We start from the raw sequence: 12,210 nt of genomic DNA on the forward strand, positions 1-12,210 counted from the left end.
AAATAAGAGCACCAATACCAACCCTTGGGACATTGGGACTCTTACTTTTCATGATTTTATAACTCTGTTACAACTTTCTTCCAGTCAAAAAACTACTAATTAACCATAACTCTCTGTTTGCTATCCCTCTGTTTGTATTAATGTTGCTACTGCTCATTTTATTCCAAGACCGAAAACTTTCCTCACAAGACTGTCATGTAGATCTGTATTAAAAGCCTTTTGGAAGTCTCTGCACACCACATCGACATCCTTCCTTCATCAACTGTTTCTACTGCCACTTTAAAATACTCCATTAAATTAGTTAGACAAAATTTTCCCTTAATAAATCCATGTTGACTCTTCTATTCCAAATAATTGTTTCTAGAAGCTCCCCCATCAAAGAATAAAGAACAGTACAGCACAGGAACAGGCCTTTCGGCCCACCAAACCTGTGTTGACACATGACACTTTTCTAAACTTTTTAGCTCTACATGGTCTGTACCCCTCTCTTTCCTGCCTACTCAGATATCTGTCATTGTGCCTCTTAAATGTTGCTATTGTATCTACCACCTCTTCTGGCAGCACATTCCTGGCACTTACCACCTTCTGTGTAAAAAACATGCCTCTCACATGATTGAAGCTAAACCGATTCATTGTTCTTACAATCTATTTTGAACAAAGGCAATAATGTTTAAAATTCTCCAATTCTCCAGCAATCCCACATCCTGAATCCAGGGGAGATTGAAAGGTAATTGCCAGTACCTCTGCAATTTCCACTCTAACTTGCTTCAATGTCTTTGGATGCATCTCATCTGGTCCCACTGCCTTATCTACTTTAGGTACCACAGCTTATCCAATACCTCCTCCTTATGAACTTTAATCCTTTCTTGTGACTGAGTTTCCTCCTGGAAACATGGCCTGGGCAGCATTTGCCTCATAGGTAAAAACAGATGCAAATTATTCACTTAATACCTCAGCCATGCCTCTTGTCTCGAAGTGAAAATCCCCATTTAGAGGTCTAATCAGCCTTACTCTTCTTTTTATCACCATTTTACTCCTGATGTGCTTAAAGAAGACTTCAGGATTTCCTTTTAGATACCAGACTTTTTTCATAATCTCTCTTTGGGTCTTGTACTGGCTTTCTCACTTCTCTCTAGAAGCTTCTGTATTCTCCTTTATTTTAAAATCACAATTTACTATTTTAAATCATTATTTCTGACGATGTTGTTTGCTTTAGTAAAGATAAAGGCTTGTATTTAAATGCCTTAGATGCTAGATTGGAAGAGGGACAAGTTAAAATACACAAAAGACAAAATCAGATGAACATTGAAAATGAAAATAAAAAGGCAAATAAACACTGCAAGTATTAAAACCATTCAGATTCAGATTTTAAAAAGCTAAAGATAATCAGGAAGGCACAGGGAAGCAATATAATAAGAGCTACAAAGTACAAGAGAATGAGACTGTTTCTAGAAGCGACAAACCTTCCCTTCCTGTTTTCTCCAGAGGCAACACCACCAGAACTCAAACTGCAATATATTATATCATATGTTACATGGCAGAAAACCAGAAGGTTGAGGCTGCATGCCCTACTCCAGAGACCTGAGCACACATTCTGCAATAATGAGGGAATGCTTCAGAGTTAGATTGCTATCTGCCCTCTCATGTAAAAGTAGATCTCACAGCACTGTTCAAACAGGCAAGTGTTCCCTGGTCTCCTGACCATTACTTATCCCTTAAACACCCCAGTATAACAGATTATTTGGTCATTGTCACATTGCTGTTTGTGGGATCTTATTTTGTGCTAATTTGTTACTTTATCTTCTACATTCCAATAATAGTTAGACTACAAAAATATTACATTGGCTGTAAAATGCTGTTGAACATCCTGAGATTGTGTAACTGACTCTTTCTTTCTTACAAAACATGTTGTAATTTCAATCACATTTCAGACATGCTGCTTCATAATGATAAAAGCGTGTTTTAAAAAAAAATTATATTTCATGCTGTTTAAATTGCAGTCAAAATGACAGTCCTGACAATTTAAATCCCCTTATTAATAAGGGTAGGCCATGTTAACACAGCTGCACCTCAGCAGCAGGCGACTACATTGCATATATTGTTCTTCATCCTATGTTTTGACCTACCAGGAGAACACTACAGGAGATCCACTGGTATTTTATATAATGTTCCAGTCCTTGGGAGTGCTTATACCTGTTGTAAAAATCTTCTTCACATTTCTGCTAGCCAGCTAAATATAACAATACTGCATTCTATTTAAAACTAAAGTGTGCACTCATGAAAGGTGGGTGTGAGAAATTTATTCAGCTTCACAGTCACAGCAGCAGAAACTACACCTGAATTTGGCTAAGCAGAAGTGCACGTGGGTGATTTGATCCCCAGAAAAGGGGTGGTCTGCAATTGCAGTCAAGAGTGTAAGTGGCCAATGGCACCCAGATTATTGTTGCTTGGTGTCTTTACCAGTTAGCAGTTGGGCCATCAAGCCAGCCTAAAACTGTACTGGGCAATGCACTATTTACAAACACAAATAATTAAAATACATTTTACATGGATATTCACCAGCTACCTATCAAGAACCCTAATGTTCTTCCAATTTCCCAACATGATGTACATCTGTGCACAGTAGTAGGTTGTACATGAATCAGTCGCAGCTTTTAGTCAAAGAACTGTTTGTTTGCGACCAGTTAGACAAGGCAATGCATGTACATGTTTGCTATTCTTACAGCACTCATGATGTATTCATTTTAAGGCAATCATGTCCCTGTTACTTGCTGCTTAGCAGTTACCTGGCTTAGTATTACTGCCTGAGTCAGGTAGACTCAAGGTCATTGACCTGAACTTTTAAGAGGAATTGTAACGGCCAAGGGGAGACAGATTCTAGTGTGTGTGGGACGCTTACTCCCCAAACAGCACAGTCAGGTTGTGATCCCAGCATCATCCAGTCTACATCAGGGTTTTATCTGGACAGAAATCCGGCCCTAAAATTACTGGGGACTCAACATTAAACTCTACTTTGGGAGGCGATCGCAGACCGGGTGACTGATTTGCAGAACTCCTATGTTCTGTCTGGAAAAATTGACCCTGAACTTCCGGTTGTCACTTCATCACATCATCTTGCTCCCTGGCCAACATATCTTTCTCAGGCTTGCTGCAGTGCTCCAGTGAAACTCATCACAAGCTGGAAGAATACCAACTCATTTTCCTCTTGGGGACCCTGCAGCCTCAAGACTCAACATCAAGTTCAATAATTTTAGGACCTGAACACCTTCTTCCACATCCTTTACCCACCTTCTCACCCCAGGTCCTGTCATCACATTTTTTCACGGCTTACCCATTCTCATCTACTTATGGTCCCCATTGTCAGCTTTTCCTTCTCCCTGGTTTACTATCATCCATCCTATCATCATCCTAATTGTCAAATCTTTCTCTCTGGGTTCCATCTCCGTCAATCCCTCATTCCTTTCTCCCACCCTGCCATATCACCCTCAGCATATATACTGCCTTTTCCTAGCTACTATCAGTTCTGAAGAAGGGTCATTGGACTCAAAATGTTAATTCTGCTTTCTCTCCACAGATGCTGCCAGAGCTGCTGAGTTTCTCAAGCAATTTCTGATTTTATTTCACCTGGACAGATTTGCAGGTGAGCAGGGAGCTACCTAGCAGCTGTTAGGTACTTATTAGCCAGGTCTTTACCTGCAATTTTACCCAATCATTCTGCTTTAACAGGCAGTGCTGCAGTGTGCTGCAGTGAATATTGCTTCTGTGAAACTGACAGGCTGGGAAGGCTTTGAATGGAAGATCTCCAGCCAGGTCTGAGGCTGCAACTCACAGCAGTCCTTCACAGAAGGTCACCCTTTTTGATTCATTCATTCACGGGATGTGGGCATTGATGGCTGGGCCTGTATTTATTCCCATTCTATGTTGTCCTTGAGAAGGTGATGGTGAGCTGCTTTATCGAACCATTGCTGTCCATGTGTTGTAGGTAGACTCACCATGCTATTAGCAAGACACAGCAACAGTGAAGGAATGGCAATATGTTTCCAAGTATGGTAAATGGCTTGGAGCGGATCTTACAGGTTGTGATGCTCCCAGGCATCTGCTGCCTTTGTCCTTCTAGACAGTAGCGACTATGTGTTTGGAAGGTGCTATCTAAGGAGCCTTGGTGAATTTCACTGTCTGGTAATTGCTAACTTCAACCAATTAGTTGACCTGACTTGTACTTCAATTAACACTTCCCTGCTGTCATCCTTCACCAGAGTATGGGAGCAACTTATACAATTCAATCTTGTACCTTTGATGAGGAACATGAGCTGAAACAGCAGAACCATCTGCAAAGTGTCAGCACCAACAATCACTGCCTCCTGATTATAACGTGTTGAAAATTGACTTGGGATATCTTTATTTGATTTGGTGCTACATAAAAGTAAGTGTCTAGTCCATCATTCTTTTTTTCTTGCTTCCAGAATCAGTAGGTATAGGTCTGGGGAGCAGAGCCACATAATGGAAACTCTGGATGATGATGTATTTGCAGTAACCTCATTCTCAAGGGGTGTTTATATATAGTGAGCTTCATGTCTCTATAAGACATGTCACCAAACACACTAGAGATAAGGGGAAGCAGCATTTCCATTGTCTTGATTGCTGGGAATTACTCAGGTTCATTAAAATGTCACAGATCATTCTTATGTAACTTTGCAGGTCAGTGAAGAACCCACATCTAGCTGCCAAAGTTAGGGGGCTCAGAATATTGAGACATCACTGTGTATGCTCCATCTTTGATGGCTCTGGAGTTTCTACAGGTTCCAAGATACAGCAGTTTCATTACCAAAATATTAGAGTGCAGGTTGTAGAATATCTTGCAATACCTGTCAAATAATAAAAGTTGATTAACGAAGCTGCATTATGGCTGCTAATATTCTTAGTCACAAAACATCCATCATCTAAACACTGTCTCTGAGATCAGGAGCCATGCCTTCATTAATTTTATCTTCTCACCATCTTTTTCTGCTCCTTGCAGGTCACTGTCTGTCACTGGTGCTATTTTGCTTGACCTGGAATGTTCTCCTCAAATTCAATTTCTGAATGCCTAGGTTGGATAGGAACGCACTTCGCACTTGAATGATGCAATGAATTATAAGGCACATAGTTGCTCCTGATGGAAGAGGAAATCTTTTGCAGACCATCTGGATGCAATATATCCTGGTGATATGGACCAGATGTTCAAAGTGTGCTTCACTGTCAGTGACCACATGATTCAGTCTGGTGGAAAATAAAGGGAGGACGGAGGGCCGAAGGGCCTATTCCTGTGCTGGAATGTTCTTTGTTCTTTGGGGTTTTAATTGTGATGAGCAGCATGTCAGTGCAGACTTGAGGCCTGTTCTTGTGCTGCAGTGTTCTTTGTTCTTTGATATGTGTGATACTCAATGAGGGGTGAGACACTTCTACTGTCCTATCTTGTGATTTCTCTTCAAACAATCTTTTCTGTATTTGGAGATCCTGCTTCTCAAAAGTGCAGCTTATATAGTCCACTTCCCGTTCCTACTTTCCTCCTGAAGTTCCCTTGTTAACAGAAGCAGAGGCATCCAACTTTTCTTTATCATTCATTAGATTTGGCCATTTCAGGCTGGGCCACAACTTCCGGTCTATCGCCAATTGCCTCTGAAAGGGTGAATTATCTTCTTCGACCACTGCAGTTCATGTGGTGCAGATACACCACCAGTGCTGTTACCTTGCCAGTTTGGGTGAGGTCATTGAACATTTTTTGGAGTTGCAGCCAGCTCCTCTGCACAATGCTACTGTCATTCACAGAAAGAAAGAACTTATATTTATATAGCACCGTTCACAACTCAGGACCTCCTAAAGCGCTTTACAGCCAATGAAGTGTAGACACTGTTGTAATTCATACAAGCAGCCACCTCCTTCTAAAGATTTTGATCCACCTTTGAATTAATCTAATCATTGTTGTTCAGGAGGGGAAGAAGGGAGAACTAAGTAACAATTGTACGAAACTTGCTCTGGCATGTTTTCCACAGCAATCTCCTTGAAATGTGTGCCCTGAAGCTGCCACAACTTGCTCAGTGACATTTTCCAAAGAAACTGTCAATTTTAATTCCACTGCTTCCATAACTTCTCTTGTTCTTTCTGGAGGATGGTCATTCCATTGGCTTTATCATAACACCAACAATTCTTTGCTTTTAAATTTCCAGTGCAGTTATTTGGACAAAAGGCTTTTGTTATGTTGCCATGATACTATTTACATTATGAGAGTTGATTGGACCACTGTTTCTTTCATACTGATATGTACGTTAGGGAGACACCTCCATTTCCCAGCCTCGACCAATGTATCAATAGCCTGAATGAGATTGGTCAAGTAATGGTGACTCAGTTTTGAATCTAACTGATACTATCCAAGTTTTCTTTATTTGAAAGCCATTATCAGTGTGGATTGAATTTGAATCCTTAATATTAAAGGATCAAATTCTAATCCACTTATATCATCCAATTCAACCATCTCTCCACTATCACCTTACCACCGACTCAGTGAGAGTTACCACTCTGAACGAATATTTTACATCTAAATAGAACCAGTTGTTAAACTAACATTGAGTTCAAGTTATTTTTACCTTACATTTTCCTCAATGCCATTTGCATTGAACAGCCTGTGCCACACTGATCATCAAGCAGTTATTTCCAGGACTGTCACTGAACTCATCTCCTCTGGAGATTTCCCTTCCATAACTTCTCACCTCACCGACCCCAAACCCATACAGCCTGTTTCTACTTCCTTCCCAAAATTCACAAACAGGACTGCCCTGGCTTGTTCATGTCCCACTCAACTTATTTCTTTCTATCTTGACTCTATATTGTCCCCCTTTTTCAGTCTTTCCCCATTTACAAGAATGATTCTTCTGACACTTTAAGATGGTTCCATAATTTCCAGTTTTCAGGCCCTAGCTATCTCCTCTTCCCCATGGACATGCAATCTTTTGACACATCTATCCACCATTTGAAGGGTCTCCACTTTTTCCTTGAAAAGAGGTCTGCACAGCTCCCATCCTCCACCACCACCCTCCTTCACCTGGTTGAACTTGTTCTTACTTTGACCAACTTTTCCTTCACCTCATCTCACGTTCTCCAAGTCAAAGGCTATGGGTACCCGTATGGTCCCAGCTATGCCTGTCTCTTGTGGGGTGTGTGGAATATTCCTTGTTTCAGTCCTACTGAGACCTCTATATACAACTCTTTCTTTAATACTTCAATGATGTCATTGGTGCTGCTCCCTGCTCTCACTCATACTTAAGAAAATCCATCAGTTTGGATTCCAATTTCTATCCTTCTCTCACCTTCACCTGGTCCATCTCTGACTCGTCCCTTCGCTTTCTCGACTTCACCATTTCCATCTCTGGAGATAGGCTGTCCATCCACATCCATTACAAACCCACTGACTCCCACAGTCACCTTGACTATCCATCCTCACACCTTGCTTCCTGCAAGAGTCCATTCCATTTCCCAGTTTCTCCACCTTCATAATGTTTTCCGATGAAGCCATCTTCCACTTGGGTCCACCAACATGACCTTTTTCCTCAACCGAGGATTCCTCTCCACTGTCACTGCAAGGGCCTTCACCTGTGTCCTACCTATTTCCTGCATTTCTGCCCTCATCACCTCCCCTTCCTTCCATAATGATTATAGGGTTCTCCTTCTCCTCACTTGCCATCCCACCAGTCTTCACATTCAAAGGACAATCCTCGGGCATTTCTGCCACCTCCAATGGGATGCCAGCACCAAATACATCTTTCCCTCTCCCTCCACTGTCAGCATTCCTCAGGGACTGTTCTATTTGCAACACCGTGGTCACTCCATCGTCCCTCCAAACACTTCCCCATACAATTGCAGAAGGTGTAACACTTGACCATTTACCTCCTCACTGTCCAATGGGGGTGAAGCAGTGTTTTACTTGTACTTCTTTCAATGTAGTCTCCTGCATTTGCTGCTCACATGCGGTCTCCTTTACATGGTGAGACCAAACGGAGACTGGTTGACTGCTTCGTGGAACACCTCCACTCTGTCCAGAGAATAGCTCCCATTTCCAGTTTATTTCCATTTCAATAAACCATCTTCCTCCCATGCTGACATTTACGTCTTGGGCCTACTACAGGTTCCTGATGAAACTCGGTGCATGTTGGAAGAACAACATCTCGTCTTCCATTTAGGCACTTTCCAGCCTGTAGGTCTCAATATTGAATTCTGCAACTTTACTGCATGATTTCCCTCCTTCACTTTCCTCTGAATGTCCAGCCTCATACTCAACACCAACCCAGCACCAGCCATCACCCCACCCAAGTACCCGCCCTCATCTTGTATTGTTGACTTTGCTCTTAGCAGAGCAAACACATTTTATCCTTTTCTCACCATCATTTACACCTATTTAACATCTCCATTTGTCACCATTTGTACTGCCTTTCTCTTTTTCTCTGAGCAGCCTCACAATCTGTTCCACTCACTCTTCCCCTCCTCTCTGTCAACAATGTAAAAACAGCATTTTCCAGCCTCCTTCAGTTCAGAAGAAGAGTCATTCGACTCAAAACTATGTTTTGATCACCATAGATGTGACCAGACATGCTCAGTTTCTCCAGCATTTTCTGTTTGATTTTAATCTGTTCAGTAACATTACTTTATAGCTATTGATTGTTTAAAACAAAATTCTTGATTGGGGTGTGTGCCATCCTATGTTGCCCCTGAACTGATTGGCCCTCTAGGCCATTTCAGAGGGTAAGTTAAGAGTCAAACATTTTGCCATGGATCTGGATTCACATGTCGGCCACACCTGGTAAAGATGGCAGGTTATCTCTAAAGGATATTAGTAAACCAGATGGGCTTTTAACAATTGACAACAGTTACATGGTCACCAATAGACTATCTTTAAATTCCAAATTTTATTCAATTCGATTTCATTATCTGCCATGGTGGGACTCAAAGCCAGGACATTCACTTGGGATTATGGATTACTTGGCTAGCGATATTAGCACTGTGACAGCTCAAGTATTCTATTTTGGTCAAACAAACAAGGCAGGGCTAATACAGTTAATAGTCGGGCTCTGGGTAGTGTTGTTCAACAGAGAGACCGAAGGGCTCAGGAACATAGTTCTTTGAAAGTTGAATCACAGGTAGACAGGCTGGTTAAGAAGGTGTTCAGCATGCTTGCCTTCATTGCTCAGACCATTGAGTATAGGAGTTCCATAGAATGCCTTCAGTGTGGACGCAGGCCATTCAGCCCAAAAGGTCCACACCGACACTCTGAAGAACATCACACCCAGCCTCACCCACCTATCCTATCCCTGTAACTCTGCATTTTCCATGGCTAATCTACCTAACCTACATATCCCTGGACACTATGGGCAACTTGGCATGGCCAGTCCACTTAACCTGAAGATCTTTGAACTGTAAGGGAAACCCACGCAGACACGGGGAGAATATGCAAACTCCACACAGATAGTTGCTCGAGGCTGGAATTGAACACGAGTCCCTGGCGCTGTGAGGCAGCAGTTCTAACCACAGAGCCACCATGGCACCCCAAATGAGTTGGGACGTCATATTGAGGTTGTACAGGACATTGGTGAAGCCACTTTTTGTATACTGTGCACAGTTCTGGTCAACCTGCCATAGGAAGGATATTAAATTGGAGAGGGTTCAGAAAAGATTCACTAGGATGTTGCTAGGACTGGAGGGTGTGAGTTCTAAGGATGGGCTGAATAGGATGTTTTTCACTGGAGCATATCAGATTGAGAGGTGAGCTTATAGAAGTTTATTAAATCATGAGGGAAAAGATAAGGTGAGTAGCAAAGGTCTTTTCCCTTGGGTAGGTGATTTCAAAACTAGGGAGCTTATTTTAAAGGTGAGAGGAGAAAGACTTAAAAGGGACCTGAGGGGCAACTTTTTCATACAGAGGGTGGTTCATGTGTGGTAGGACCTATCAGAGGAAGTGGTAGATGCAGGAACAGTTACAACATTTAAAAGATATTTAGATAGGTACATGAATAGGAAAGGTTTAGAGGGATATTAGCCAAACATAGGCAAGTGGGATTAGCTCAGTTTGGGAAAATTGGTCTGTATGGACAGTTTGGACCTAAGAGTCTGTTTCCGTGCTGTATGACTCTCTGACTTAATATTTTAGGTCAGTAATCCAGGTTAATATTTCTACCCTTCTGCTACTGACTTCATTCCCTCCCCATATCATAGAGTGTCTGTGTGTGTGAAGTCTCAGGTTTGGTCAGGACTTCTCCCCATAAAGTGGCAAGCATATTGAAATGATTAAAATGGTGGAGATATATCATCAGATCTATTTTCCGTCATCAAAACACGGCTGCTGTCACAACAGTCTACTTATTCTTGAAAATCAGCATTAACAGTGAAGAGAGATTTATATTTTAAATTACAAAAAACTTTGACACCAGATCTTCCAAAGCAAATTCTATTCCCAAGTAGCTCTCAGGCCTCAGAGGCTTAAGGAGGTAAATTTGTGCCCTGACTACTGCTGGACTCCTAGGTAGAGGTCAGTGAGCCAGTAAAAATACTTAAGAGAGCTAGAGGTTAGAAAATTGGCACAGGAAAGGGTTGCATTCCAGTGGTGTACAGAAATCGTATCACATTGAACGTGCACCAAATTCTGCTCGGACATTTTTGTACAATCTTGCAAAACAGGGGGAGGCTTTTTAGTCCATTATATCTATTCCAGATCTTTGAAAAAGCTATTCAATTCGTCCCACAACTCAATTTTTCTCCATAGCCTGAAAACTGTCTGTTTATCTATAAAGTATTATTTATCCAATTCCCTTTTGATAGTTATTATTGAATCTGCTCAACCTTCTATACTCTAAGGAGAACCAACCTGACTTCCACAGTCACTCCATCATCTACAATATACTCTAAGGTTAACACAACCTTAGTAAAATCCCACACCACTCTGCTCATTTTTTATCTGATGTTTTAGGATCTGCTGGTTGGAAGTGCCTTTTTCCTGTTTTCTAAAATTAAGCAATAATAGTATCTATTGATGTTTCATGTCCAAAACAGAATTAAGAGTTGTAAAGACATTTAATAACATTAAATTAAAAACACTGCAGAAGCTGGAAATCTGAAGCACAGAATTCCAGAGAAACTCAGCAGGTCTGGCAGCATCCATGGTGGGAGAAACAGAGTTAACATTTCGAGTCCAATATAATTTCTTCAGAAAATCTCGTTCCACAGATGCTGCCAGAGCTGCTGAATTTCTCCAGTATTCTCCGTGTTTGTTCAACAACAATAACTGGCGCTTTTGGTTGGGGGAAGTAATGTTTTCTAGAGTTAAAAATTAACAGATAGGTAAAGAGGGAATTCATGACAGAATAATCCAACAGGAAATTGTATATTGAATGAGTTTGATTGACCTTTTAAAGTTCTGCATTTTCTTACACTTTTTACTTCTTTCATGTGCTATTACAATTTTTCGCCAATGAACATATGTACGTATATACTTACGTAAGGACATAATTGACGCTCACAATGCAATGGGGTCTGGATGAACGACTGTTATGAACAATGGTAGCGTAGCTCTGAACCCACACCCAGCCTCCATGCTTCGACAGCAGCCTGTAATACTTCGTTGTGACTTGTCCCTTGACCAACACTTCCGGAATAATTAAAAACAAAATTACTTCATTATTTCAGATGAATATAAAACATTTTGCAATATTTCCTCACATTGTACAACATTTTGAAACATATGACTAGGAACCTGAAACCATACTGTTAACTAAAAACTACTGATACAGTATTAGCTGATTATGCTTTATATATTCATAAACCCTTCGTCTGTCAGTACATCCGGCACTTTGATGGGGGGGGTTCTCGGTGGCTCAATGGTTAGCACCGCTGCCTCACAGCACCACGGTCCTGCATTCAGCGTCGGGCGACTATCTGCATGGAGTTTGCACGTTCTCCCTGTGTCTGCGTGTGTTTCCTCCCATAATCCAAAGATGTGCAGGCTAGACGGGGTTAGCCATGGGCAATGCAAGCTTACGGGTAGAGTAGGGGGGAGATAGTAGGAACTGCAGATGCTGGAGAATCTGAGATAACAAGGTGTAGAGCTGGATGAACACAGCAGGCCAAGCAGCATCAGAGGAGCAGGAAGGCTGACGTTTCAGGCCTAGACCCTTCTTCAGAAATCTGAAG

General features: G+C 41.6%; 1 protein-coding gene across 1 annotated transcript in view; it reads right to left on the reverse strand.

Annotated features, from left to right (window-relative positions):
* Positions 1-12,210, reverse strand: part of sim2 (SIM bHLH transcription factor 2) — a 94,575-nt gene that overhangs the window by 15,391 nt on the left and 66,974 nt on the right. The window contains exon 8 of the mRNA XM_048603125.1: positions 11,518-11,665. Coding sequence (XP_048459082.1) covers positions 11,518-11,665 — 148 coding nt within the window. The remainder of the gene's footprint in view (positions 1-11,517; positions 11,666-12,210) is intronic.

This window comes from Rhincodon typus, chromosome 11 (genome assembly GCF_021869965.1).
Source record: "Rhincodon typus isolate 14 chromosome 11, sRhiTyp1.1, whole genome shotgun sequence".
Classification (NCBI taxonomy): Eukaryota; Metazoa; Chordata; class Chondrichthyes; order Orectolobiformes; family Rhincodontidae; genus Rhincodon; species Rhincodon typus.